This window comes from Eleutherodactylus coqui, chromosome 7, assembly GCF_035609145.1.
Source record: "Eleutherodactylus coqui strain aEleCoq1 chromosome 7, aEleCoq1.hap1, whole genome shotgun sequence".
Lineage (NCBI taxonomy): Eukaryota > Metazoa > Chordata > Amphibia > Anura > Eleutherodactylidae > Eleutherodactylus > Eleutherodactylus coqui.
The window spans coordinates 99,686,707-99,700,578 of NC_089843.1; the positions used below are offsets into that span (position 1 = coordinate 99,686,707).

Below are 13,872 nucleotides of genomic sequence, written 5' to 3' on the forward strand. Positions count from 1 at the left end.
AGTGCTAGTACTGTATGTATGGTGTACTGTTCTGAGCTGCAGGCATTCTAGTTTGCGATCGAACCAGTTTGACACCTGATCTTCAACCGTGCTGCAGTTTAACATGCCAACCATAAAAATAAAGCATGACCTTTTCATATCACTTTGTCGAAGCAGCTATGTTTATAGTAATACAATGTATTGAGGTTTTGTTGCCGAAAAACATTTACTTCTCTAAATGACCTTTTTGACGACGTCTCTTATGAAACAGCTGTGGATTTCCATTGAGACATTTGCCCGTCCCGTACTGTTCCATCCAGTTCTGCAAACAAAAACCTATTGTTGCCTAAGGTGGTATTTCTAGTATGCTGGAAACTGCCTGCACATTATCTCTTCTCTATTCGTCAGTACCATAATGGACAGTAGGTGCAAAGGCCATAAATTCACTTTAATTCCTACGTCATTGCTGCTGGTAATTTTAATATGTATTTCCTGTTTGTATATCCCCAACATAAACCGCACATCACATTAGTCCCACACACTAGGACCAATCTTCTATCATCCAAACCCTTAAGATCTTTTAAACTCCATGCAGATATTGCTCTGGTTAGATTTGAACTTGGAACTTCCATTCATACAACACACTATTGGGATACTGATCTATTGATTTTTTTTTTTTTTGTGTTTTTTTTTTTTTTAACTCCTCCCGTTCACTGCATCAGGGGTAACTTTGTAACCCAGTAGCAATAAAAATCAATAAAAGCAAAGGAAGGGCTCGGGGGAAAGGATGATCAAAGTTGTCTTTTACTGGAATTTGATAACTTTCAAGAGCAACAAAGATGGTCTTTCTTTTAGACCGTTTTGAAAAATGAGATCCAGGGAATTAACATATTAATTGTGCATGAGTCATGGCCCTGAGCGCTCATGTATAATAACAAAACTGCAGTCAGCTGACTGGACCTAGGTTATTGTTGCTACAGATGCAGTGGACTCTACAAAATAGCAAATTCTGTTTAAAAATGCAAAAAAGGATTTTTTTTTTTCTTTTATTGTTCGTTTCCAAGCCTCTCAAATGATGCTCTGCATAGAATGAAATGCAATTTCTCCATGTGCCTTTCTGCTTTGCACAGAAACTGTTATATGTTCGCCTGATGCAAATTCATTCGGGTGCACGTATGGTGTGTTGGACTTTTGTTAAAGAATTTTTACATTAGGGATTTCTTGCAATGGAGCAAAAAGTTTGCTCCAGAGTCCTGACTTGTGTGCTTTGGTCTTGTAATTCAGATCTATTCTTTGTCCTTCCTTTTAGCAACAGTTACTGATCATTGCAAGTCAAACCCCCTGGGAGTACAATTCTTAGAATTTAGAGATCATAGCACTGAGAATTTTCTCAACTCCACTTCCCAATGATTAGAAGCCATACTTCATTCTAGCCATTCAGGAGTACCTGGTTGTGTCAGAAGTCACACTGCCTTCAGTCAGTTTGGAGAAGAGCAGTAGACCACTGTACTATATTATATGGAGGCCATCGCAAAAAAAGTATACCTTGCTGTGTGTGAAATATAATATACCGTATATACTTGAGTATTAGCAGACCCGAGTATAAGCCAAGCCAATACGTTTTACCACAAAAAACTGGTAAAACTTATTGACTCGAGTATAAGCCTAGCTATACTCGAGTATATACTAAGTAAAAAAAACAACGAAATACTCTCCTCCCAGCCGGCGTCTGTGTCCCCGACGCGATGGTCTTCTCGGCAGTGCGGCAAGCTGCTTGAGAATTCTCCCCGGTGTCATCTCCCTGCTCGGCTTTGAATTCTACCGCCGTCAGCTCTGTGTAAGTAAGTGCTGTAATTGGATCGAGCGCCAGCCAATCCCAGCCGGCGGTCGATAAACCAGTCACAGCCATTCAGTGATGTCATCCACTTAGTGGCTGTGAATGATCGAACGCCGGCTGTGATTGGCTAGCGCTTGATCCAGTTACAGCACTTACACAGCGCTAACGGCGGTAGAATTCAAAGCCGAGCAGGGAGATGTCAGCGGGGAGAATTCTCGGCGGTGCGTCAAGCTGCTTGAGAAGACCATCGCGTCGGGGACACAGATGCCAGCTGGGAGGTGAGTATTGCGGGTTTTCTAATTCTTCTTTTTTTTTTTTTTTTTTTTTCTTCCTCACTCGAGTATAAGCCGAGGGGGGCTTTTTCAGCATAAAAAATTGTGCTGAAAAACTAGGCTTATACTTGAGTATATATTGTATATATTATACATTATATATTTTTTTTCTTAAACATAGAACCCTGTGAGTAACTGTATAGTATCTGTCAGATATATACATTTGTGAGTGTATACCTCAAACAGTAGGCACACATGCTTTGTATACAGATCCTTATATTTGTTTCCTGAGGAATCAGTGTATAGGACTCTACACAAGAAGCTTGGGTGTTTCCTGCCATTTAATGAAGTTCAAGTAAAACGAGTAAGTGTCTTGGGATTTGCCTGCAAAGAGGAATATTAATAAGCTCCCTTTGACTTCAAGACCTGATATATCACTAGAGGGCAAGATGGCCCAGCTCAGGCTCACGTATTTTGGCCATGTAATGCAAACAGAGTCCCTAGAAAAACCTATAATGCTTGGACAGATCAGCAGCAAAAGAAGACTTGGCGGCTAAAGAACACATTGGTTTGATACTGCCAACGTCGATACTGGCATTCATATCTGAAACGGAAAGAATCGGTGCAAAACTGAAAAACCTGTAGGGAGGGAGCCTTTAGGGCTGCTGAGGGTCGTGAACGACTAAACGGCTAAAAGTAGTCTTTGACCTCCACAGGGGACCTAGTGAGGGGTCTGCTTTAAGCTCCGTGGTGCCAATGTATTAATTCCTAGAAAAATACGAAGAAGAAAAAAAAAAGCTGCACCCCATTGCTCATTCCGAGATTGGTGGTAGAATTGCTGGTGCAGGAGTGTGTTCCTTAAACCGTATGTTAACATATGCCATGCTTGATGGAGCATAACATGGTATCAGCAGCAACAAATCATTGAGGGTGAAACCTTTAGATAGTAGTTGGTGCACATGATTGTTCTAGAAGAATGAAGAACACTTCTAGTTGTATGAATGATTCTAGTGCAGGGAGGGAGGGGATATTTTATTAACTTTTATTTTTTTCCAACCCAGAGAAACACCTGACCATTGTGTAACTCCTACTGGGTGAATATGAAATATGCGCCTGAGGCTTATACTCTGAACACTTCCTAGCAAACCTGATAGACTGGAGTCCCTGTGTGAATTTTATATCCGTGTGCTGTAGATGGTGACTGGTGTAAATTACTTTAAAATCCTATTAAGCAAATTTGGATTTTCTACTCTAAACTTGATGCTTTAATCTCTTTAGTTCATGGAAGTTGGAATGTAGCAGGGTTCATATTTCTTATACTTGCCAAAGTACAGAGTTTGTGCGCTGGTTAATAAGAGACTAATATAATCCACACACAGCTCCTATTATAAATCCCTTGTTTTTGTAAATCATTCACTCCTTGCATGTGATGAGGGTCTGGAGCTGACGGGTAATTACTCTTAAGGCAGATGTACTCTTAATAAGGAAAGTTTCCAAGTAAAATAAGAAAACCTTGTAAATATATTATGGGCCCTTTTAGTTCTCGTTTGTGAAGTTCAAGGTCAAGTTCAGGTATCTGGTCCTTGGAAAGTCAAGTGACAACCTTTACGGCTCCCATTCCAGCCTTCACGAGGGTTGACTTCCAAGACAAAACTTCTATTGGCAATGATTAAAGAGAAAACTTGAAGCATCCAGTTTGGCAACGTGATTTGGATATACATTTGTTCTGGCAGCACAATATTTATCTATATTTATTCGTTAAATAACTAGTTTTTCATTTTTTATAAATTGTTCCGAACACCATAACTCTTCAGCAAGCGATGATGCAAAATTGCTCCAGTCCCAGAACTTAATCCGGTTGAGCACCTGCAGAGTAATATGGGTAGAAAAAAAACTGACCTATCAGTTTTCCAGCATGACTGCCTTCCAAAAGTCCATGTGGTTTTCAGATTTATAGTTTAAAAACTCACTTATTTGATTGTTTGATAATGGTCGCGTGATGCCGGCTAAATCGCATGGGCATTTTCTGTTAATAGTCAGCTATTCATTTTTAAATGTTCAAGTTGAAAACCCTGCAGTCTTATACGACCACATGGTTTTCAAACCGTGTGAAAAGAAAAGTCGCCTCATGTCCTATTTTGGCCCTTATCAAAGGCGAGAATAGGACATAGTGTCCACTCTCCTGTGTATCTGACAGCACAGGATTTTTGGGCACAACTCTCATACGGGTGTCTGAATGTGGCCTTAATTGTGTTCTGTAGTCCAGTGCTTCAATCACAACGCTGCAGATTATCATTACAAATGGCTGACATCTTTGCCAGATACAACCTTAAACCTTCCAAGTCTGGTTTTCAGTCATCCGAAATGGCCAATGCAATCTTCAGACTAATTCCCAAAGTACATTGGTAGTGTCAAGACTACTAATGTGCAATATCACTGCTTTCATTGGCCAGAGCTGCTTGTGATGAGCATTGGGCAATTAAAGAGTGTGAATTACCTAGTTAAAAAAATTATGGATGGCCGAAAACCGTGTCCAAAATGGCGTATTGGAAGGGTAGCACAAAATAACTGCAGGTAATATGCCCCCCCCCCATCCCAGATAGATGTGGGTATTAGAATAAAGTTCATTTCCAGTATTATCAATAACCGGAATAAATTGCAATAGAGCTAATACAATAGCACTCATGCAATTATATAAAATGGTAGTAGTGTTATCAACCTAGAGATGCACTAATCTAGCTGATTAAAAGTGAGACTTAGGGTGCAAGAAAAGTAGGAAGGAGGAACCTAAATGTCAGCCAAATAGTGTAAGTCCCCTCTAAGGTCTACGAAGTGTGGTATCGAACAGTGCGGGGCGGACCCCATCGACTATAATGGAGTCCGCCTGCTTTACGCCCTGCCTTTGGACTGAAGAAAAAGCCAAAGGTTTCGCCATAGATGTGTCTGAAAATCGCCGCAGATATGAAACCACCTTAGGTTGGTTTCATGTCCGCGTCAGACCTCTGTCTGGAGGTTCCATCACAATGTGGTTGAAAATACCACACAAAAAAGCCTGCGAGCTGGGTTTAAAGTGGGTGGACCCTATTATAGTCAATGTGGTCCATCTGGCACTGTTCGGTTCCGTCCAGAGACGGAACAGCTTGGCTGCAGGGATTCCCCCTTTCTGCTCCCTGAATGGAGCAGGAGAGTTGAATCCCCAACTCATATGTGAAACCAAAGGCTGCTTTCACAGCTACATTAGGACTTTGTTCAGGGTTTTGGTCTCTGATCAGTTTTTGGAGGGTGTAAAACTGAAATGAACTGATTAATTTTTATTTCGCTATTGATTTTAATAGTTTCCAAAAAACTGAAGGCTTTCCGTTCACTTCAGTTCTATTTGCTTCAGGTTTTTTTTTTGGGACTGGAACTAGGACGCAGTCAAAAAAAACTGAAGCCCTTCGGCCGCCTGCAGACGAGCGGAAATCCCGCCGCGGGATTTCCGCCGCTGAAAGTCTGCATAGGAGTGCATTACAATACGCACTCCTATGCAGACGGCCGCGGTTTGGCCGCGCGAAATCTCGCGCGGCAAACAAACCGCGGCATGTTCTAATTTCCTGCGGGGCACGCACTCACCTGGCCGCCGGCTCCGGTCTGCGCATGCGCCGGCTGCGCGGCAGCCGGCACATCAAAGAGCCGGGGCCGCCAGGCGCGGGTGAGTACGCGCTCGTCCCTGCAGGCTCTGGGGTCGGATCGCGCGGCGAGATTTCTCGCTGCCGGATCCGACCCGCTCGTCTGCAGGCGGCCTTCGGGTTTTTTTGTTTGTTTAGTTTTTTTAACCCATTGAAATCAATAGGGAAAAAAACTGATTACTTCATTTAAGTTTTACATCCTCTAAAACAGGGCTCAGTTCAGGGTTTCCGTCTGTTCCAACGCAGGTAAGTGGAGACACAGAAAACCTGAACTGAGCCCTATGGCAGGTGTGAAACTAACCTAAATTGACAACTGGGTGTCCCAATTCACCTTGATAATCATGGTGCATGTTCCTAGACACTGACACTGTCCAATCGGTATTGACAAGCGGAATAACAGTTGTCAACTTACTCTTACATTTCCCGGTAGAGTAACAGAGTAAAGCTGCAAGGTAGAGTTCTGACAAAAGATATTCCAGGAGAGCAGATAGGCTCTCTTTAGCCCAAATCAAGAAGACTGACACCATGCGCCCTACAGTCTGTCAATTCAATATCTGACTGTTTAAGAACACAACCTGTTGCAGGGGAAATAACTGAGGAACAGGACTAAAATGTGGCCTTGGGAAAGGTTAACCGGCATTGTTGTAGTATTTTTCACATGTGTGCTTCAATATTTTATGCAGCTGTTTCCGAGTTGTCTTGGGCAACCAAAAAAGTTGAAATTCTTTAGGTGACAAATCTTGACTGCTGTCCATGTTATCTTTTGCTTAAAATCAAATGGGCTAAAGTGCCACTTCATTGACTACTCCTGACGGTCACGTGGCTGTAGAAGAGCTACTTGGTCTAGATGAGACTAGGATCAAGCTATTGCATAACAGGGTTGTTTTCCCTTCTGCCTTGTAAAAGGGGTAAGGTGCAAGCAAAACTGCAGTTAAACGGATGCACATCCTGCGGTGTACAATATGGATGTCTCTGTAGTTCTTTGTGAGTTTACTTAATAGTACTTTTATTGCTTTGCCTGACCTGAAACTGGTCCTTATACAAACAGTTTCTTTTGTGTATATTCTTAGGCATACAAGCGCATGAAATGATGAAAGCATGACATTTGCAGCGCTTTGTTTATATTGATAACATGGTACCATAGATGTGTGTTTTTGGATATGTACAGCGAGACACTTGATACTTTGTCACAAATGGATCACTCCAACGTTCTCACTGCATACAGTGCAGTAATGAACTTTCTGAGCAACTTTTAATAGCCTTTTGGAGTATAATCTTTAGTGTTAGGCAAACGGGCTTCAGTATTTGCAAAGATGAAAGCTTCTGGGAAATTTTTCCATGAAGTTGGAAAGTAAAATAAAAGAGAAGCAGCAAATAAATGATTGATTTTGGTTTCCATTGGGTGAACAGGATGCTTGAGATCTGCAAGAATGCTGCAGGCTTGGTAGTGGGCCCCCAATGAGCAACTTTCACCTTGAGACTGGGGAATCCATACCAAATTCGCAGTTTTTTCTTGGACCTTGTTATGGAAGGTGTATACAAGCAGACAACCATATATTGGGTTGAGTTATAAACTGTGCATCCAGTAAACGTCTAGAACGGGGCAATCCAGGAATGTGGCTTGTAAACTGCACAGCTGGCATTTTACTCTAGTGGAGAGGTTGGCACAAAACTCTGTGGGACTGTTTCCGGACAGTGTTGTTCATGTAGTTTCAGACTAATGTGGTTTGTGAACTTAGATTCATAATGTTATGATCTACTTGATGTTTCTTGTACTTAGTTCTGTAAAATGTTCTGAACAGTGTTCGTATTTAAAGTTGTCATTTACTTTTAGATTTCGTTAATCCACTTTTTTTTTTTTTTCCCCTTTGCCCAGGGTCATGAGAATGCTCGTAGATCTGCTCTGATGGATAATGATGAAGTCATCATGTACTACTATGATGATGTCCGAACGATATATGATGTGTTCCAGAGAGGATTGAGAGCATCAAGTAAGCCCCTCTTTGCTGCTGAATGCTTTTATCCGTTTTTACCCTTAAACCATTTTGCACACATCACGCTTCGTTAAAGAACACGGTATAAGACTTGCTAACTTCAGTGCCTTTTTAAATTTTTATTTATTTATTTACATTTCAATAGCCATTCATGGTTTTGTGTTTCCAATACGGACTTGTATTAAAGGGGTTGTCCCGAGCCAAAACCTCAAAATTTTTAATTAGCCCATTCCCCCTGTCACCCCCCCCCCCCCCCACCCCCGGCATAAAGCAGCCCTTTAAAGCGGTTATAAACCGCTTCCTACTTACTGTTTAGAAGAAATAATAACTTATAAAGTTCTTCATCTAAGATGGCGCCTGTGATGTCCCAGGGTGCGTTCCACGGTGCACCACGCTTCCAGGAGGCTTTCATGCGCGCTCCCGAGACGCCGGTCACGTGAGCAGCTGACTGACGTCATCGGTGGAGGCGTGCACTTGTAATAAATGAAACGCCGATCCAGCCACCCCATTGGCTGGTCGGCAGAACGCATCACAGCGGGAGGTGGAGTCTGCCGGAGAATACAGCAAACAGCTGTTTCTCCCTTCTCTTGACCACACAGACGAGCTGTATCGTGCGGGCACACTGGAGCAGCTCGTTCACAGCGGGGAGAGTACAGACTGCGCAAGCGCGTCTAAAACAGACTGCTGAGGAAGAAATTAGACGGCACCATGGCGACGGGGACGCAGAGACAGCGCGAGGACGGAGACAAGTGAGTGAATAACTTCTGTATGGCTCATATTTAATGCACGATGTATATTACAAAGTGCATTAATATGGCCATACAAAAGTGTATACCCCCACTTGCTTTCTCGGGACAACCCCTTTAAAGGAGTTCTCATCATAGATATAGATAGCTCCTGCTGATCTCTAAAACTTTCTTATTTGGGTTCCACTTGGCTTTTGCTAAGTGGCTATCTGGACAGCCATTATAGTCAATGGTCATCCATGCTCTCTCCTGTTAGCCCATCTGCTCTGTTCGAGTTTTTTTTATTTTTTATTTTTGAACACAATGGTTTCCCTGCACCACTTCCAATTTGCTCTAGATGTGATTGGTGGGGGACACAGATTAATACTAATACATTACAAAAATAAAATGAATGAAGACCTACTGGGTAAACTCAAGACCGTAATAACCTACAGAATTAATGCAACAAGTTAATTGATGTGAACGGTCAACATAAAATAACAAAAAAAATGACTGTCCATAATGTATATGTAGCCAAAAGCTGCTATAAAATGGTCCCACCTACATGATACAAGGCAACTACATCTCAGGAAACAAGGAAAGCATTATGACTACCAAGTTACAGAAGGGCAATAGCGAAAAGCACAGGCACTATGGCTACGGATGCACATTAGTTTTTGTAGTGTCCATGCTTGGGGCTCTCAAACCGAACTCTGTATATTGATCCTTTTATACTACATTTCCAAATGTAGTAATAGCCTTTAGCTCTTGAACAGTTGAGTAAACTAAAAGTGCTTTAACACAGAAAGATCATTCAGTGTAAATTCATATAATGACTGAACAACGAACTAGAAGTCACTTAGTTTCTGCATGTAGAAAACTGAACGCCTTAGCCTAGGTTCACACAGGGCGGATTTGCCGCGGTTCTGCCGCAGCAGATTCGCCCACGGCAAAACCGCCCGCGGACGCTAATCTCGGGATTAGCCAGCCATGTGGACGAGGTTTCTCAGAAACCTCGTCCACACGGGACGGCTAATCCACTGCGGTAAGTCCGGTTGAAACTGCGGCTGCGGCCGCTGCAGCCGCGGTTTCAAAAGAAGCAGCATGTTTATTTACTTTCGTTTTTTTGTTTGTTTATGTCACGGCCGCTCTCTCCTCTATGGGAGAGCCAGCCGCAATGGAAAAGCAAGTGGCCGGGCCGCTTCAAAGACGCCGCGGCTTAAACCGCGACGGTTCTCCCGGCGGAAATCTCACGGTTTTTGCTGCGGCCAAACAGCGAGATTTCCGACGGGAATACGCCAAGTGTGAACCCAGCCTTATCGTTCCATGTAAACTCCGACTTCAACAATGACCAATAGACCCTATTGACTTTTGATGGGTTCCATTGTCCTTTTAATGTTAAGAATAGCCCTGCATGCATGTGGAATCTGTGATTGAAGCTCCTAATAGAGGCTCCTAGGGCTGTCTTTTGACGCTTGGAGGTACACATTTTAGGGGGACGCAGTAGGTAAAAGAACCCTCTTAAGCTTGTGTTTACTAAAGGGCAGAACTAATTTTTAACCTAATAATTGTCACTTCCCCTTTTAAACTGGTCTTGGGCCACTCTCAAAAACACGCTGCAACTCCTGAAAATAGAACATACAGCGTTTTGTTTAAGTGTACATTCTAAATGCTGCGCTAAAATGCTAGTCTGAGAAGCCCCATTGAAATGAATGGAGGTCTATTGCAGTGTTTTTAGTGGGCGTTAAAAACGCTTGCTAAACTATTAAGAAAAGCCTTGTGAGAGTGACCTTAGATCTTATCGATGAACCTTTACAATGATTACTGTCTATATAACCGCTGTCTCACATAACGTAGGTACGTAAAAACTATTCACGTCCCCCAACGTTTGTATTGAATAATTGGTGATCTGTATACCCTCTGATCAGAGCATCTGAACTATTGGAATATAAATTGCATAAAGGGTTAACTGTACCTTTTTTATGAAGCTGCTTTGCGGTGTAACCTTATCAATACATTTTTCTAGATAATGGACCTTGTTTGGGACACAGGAAGCCTAATCAGCCATATCAGTGGATATCCTTTCAAGAGGTAATTCGTTAGAAAATGCAGCAATGCACAGCAGCGGTAGTGATCGTCCATATGGAGAACACTTTTTATTGTAGATGTATTCTATTGGATGGCTCAACCAACCAGAATGCCAAATCCAAGGTGGATTGCATCAGTGGCATTTTACAGAGGTTGTCTTGTAACAATTTGTTTCCTGCATAAGGAACATATAAAACTCTGTTGTTTCTATGCTATTAACTTAATGATAATGTTGCATTAGGCTGCAGATTGGCTCGATTATAACTTTGGCTGCAGAACAGTTACTGCGTCACTGGTTTCTTCTGTCTGATGGGATGCAGAGAGCCATCGAATTTATAGTTTATAGAATTGGTAGATTGTCAACCATCTGACATATACGTGTATTCTTCTTTTTTCTTTATATCGTATGTATGCATTATGCTTTTACTTTTTCTCTTCTAAAGACATCGGATAAGGCGGAGTATTTGGGCTCTGCCTTGCTGCACAGGGGCTTTAAACCAAGTTCTGAACAATTCATCGGTATTTTTGCACAAAACCGGCCTGAGGTAAACCGTTTTCCATTGTGTTTGCCCTCTTGGGATGTTTGTTTGCAAATGTAGTAATAAGCTTTACCCCAATTACAATGTAATTAACCAGTTGGCTGAATAAACGCCACTGTTGTATAACAAATACAAACTTATGGCTGTGCTTTTATTAAATGTTGGTACATGGTATATTTGATTTTTATGGTGTATTCCTCCTATTTTCTTATGTATTTGCTGTTTACACTTTCCATAAAAATGAAAAAAAAATATACGAGTTTAAGGCGATATTATTATTTTTTTTTTGTAGAGTTCTAAACCGTGAATATAAAGCAAGGCCATAGCCATGAATAAGATATGCTACCGGTTAACTGCTCTGTAGCGTAAGCCAGTGTGATTTAAGAGATGCAACTTGCACACTAATAAAAGTTGTTCTAAAAGTTATGTCAAGTCGTATCATGCCAGTATTGTGCATAATAAAGTGATGAATACTCTGTTCACAGTGGATAATCGCAGAACTGGCTTGCTACACCTACTCCATGGTGGCTGTGCCTCTCTACGATACCCTCGGAGCTGAAGCGATTACCTATATTGTAAACAAAGGTACTTGATTTTCTGGCTTATCAGGTTTGACTATGAATGACATATTATACTTGAGACTCCAATTATCAACAAGCATATTAACCTTTTAATTGCCAGACATTGTTCAGGTTTTTGTATTTTCAGCGCCTCTGTTCAAGAGCCATTATTTTTATATATTTTTTCTAATACCCTTGACATAGACTATAAGGGCTTGGTTTTTTTGCAGGTCAATTTGTATTTTTTTCAATGTGCCATATAATGTATTGTAGGACTTTTCAAAATTAAGTGGGGTGACATGGGGGGGGGGGACTTTTGTGGCACTTTTTGGCAAAGAGTGGTCACGGCTTGTGGGACATTCATGGTGTGGTAAAAACTACATGTTAATTTAATTGTATGGAACAGTATGATTATGGGAATACTATGGTTATAGTGTTTTTTTGTTTATTGCTATGGTAGTTTTTATTGCTATGGTTTTTCAGTTCCTACAACTTTTTAATCCATTTTAATTGCGGGATGGGGTTATTATGCCAGAAATGCGTTTTTGACACTTCACTGAGCTGATTTGCCAAGATAAATGATACTTCAGGCTTTTTCGAATGCAACTATACCAGTTGGGTTTTATTTTTTGGGTTGATTTTGTGGCATCCACCATCACCCTGTGATCACATCACAAGGGGCCAATGGTGAGTTGGAGGGGAGGACCTGTCCTGGCTGACTGCTAACATGCTGGATCAAGATTGGCAGAGAATGTAAGCTGCTAAAGATCTACGATTGGAGCTAGCTCCAATTGCGATTATTTGCAGCAAGTGTTAGAAGTTTCGATTGTAATGTGTTCTAGCGCTTATTATGTCTCCTTCCCCTTTTTGACTAAATACTACTTGAACTACCTCATAGATGTGGTTTCTGGAGAAACGTTAAATCCTGCCTCTCTGCATTTTTTTTGGCTGGGTTCTTTAAAACAAATAGTACTGGGATGTGTAACACAATGGTGAACTTGTCTCATATTTTACTCCTTTCTAGCGGAGATTTCTCTGGTATTCTGTGACAACACTGAAAAAGCTAAATTACTACTCGGCAATGTGGAAAAGGGGGAAATCCCCGGCCTCCATACAATTGTGCTTATGGATCCATTTGATGAAGATCTTGTTGAGAGAGGCAAGAAGTGTGGTATTGAAATTATCAGCTTGAAAGACTTAGAGGTCAGTATTGACTAAATTACCCTAATAATCATGGATGGAAATGTTTGTATAACATGATTGCGCCTCTACCACCTGATGCTTATGATGAGCTGACTTGTCATGTTTTGGGAAACTATTAAAGTGGAGTTACAACTTGCACATCTTGTCCATTAGACTACACACCTGAGAACCTTTGTCTTTGTGCCACTGAGTGATTTTGTCTCTTCAAAGGGGATCTTGGGAGGCTGGAGTGTTAGTTTTCATACAAAAAGCCACCAGATGCATTAGGTAAAAGACATACAGACACTTCAGTTTTGGCGGGACCATACATTGTAACATGGGTGGTCTTCCAACTGTGCTATCAACATATGTCAGGAAATGGGGAGTTTGAGAACATTGAATTTCAATGCCTGATCTTTGTTTCCCCCTAGAGATAAGCTACTGCCACAAATGTCTGGCAGCAGTTTACCTCCCTCTGCCTATTGAAAACACTTGACCGTTTGCTATATCCAAGCGTTAATGTGTATGGTGGAGCTTACCGTGGCACTTGAACACTTCAGGTGTCCAGTGTAATGAGATCTGTCAAAAGGTTAATTCCCTTTTGTAAGTTCAAATTTTGCCAAAATTGTATGCTAAGTAAAAGGTGTTTAGTTTCTAGTTATCTGGGATAAAGCCTAAGAAGCTTAGCTGAGTGAAGCATGATGTTCACCTGCCAAGTGGTGCCTGTGTGGGAAAGGGAGCAAGTATTTTCCAGTTTGCAAACTTATTGTTATTTTAGGTAATTGACATTTCAATTTGGATTCTATAATGTGAACACTTACAGAGACTTGACTTACACTAAGCAGATCTACAGTATTCGAGTAATGTAATTAAGGCAGTAGGGAGATGTCTAGACCAGGGGTCCCCAACCACCGGTCCGCGGACCGGGGCCGGGCCGTTAGGTGCTTACTGCCGGTCCGCGGCACCGCCAGGAACTTTTGTTCTAAAAGGAACAATCCCGCTGCCCCTTCAGCAGCGCTCTGCGCTCA

The 13,872-nt window shown here is 41.7% G+C and overlaps 1 protein-coding gene across 3 annotated transcripts in view; it reads left to right on the forward strand.

The window, feature by feature from the left end:
* Window positions 1-13,872, forward strand: part of ACSL1 (acyl-CoA synthetase long chain family member 1) — a 64,742-nt gene that overhangs the window by 23,050 nt on the left and 27,820 nt on the right. For all 3 annotated transcript variants that reach the window (XM_066573466.1, XM_066573464.1, XM_066573465.1), the window contains exons 3-7: window positions 7,633-7,747; window positions 10,502-10,566; window positions 11,007-11,108; window positions 11,588-11,687; window positions 12,687-12,865. In XM_066573466.1, coding sequence (XP_066429563.1) covers window positions 7,633-7,747; window positions 10,502-10,566; window positions 11,007-11,108; window positions 11,588-11,687; window positions 12,687-12,865 — 561 coding nt within the window. The remainder of the gene's footprint in view (window positions 1-7,632; window positions 7,748-10,501; window positions 10,567-11,006; window positions 11,109-11,587; window positions 11,688-12,686; window positions 12,866-13,872) is intronic.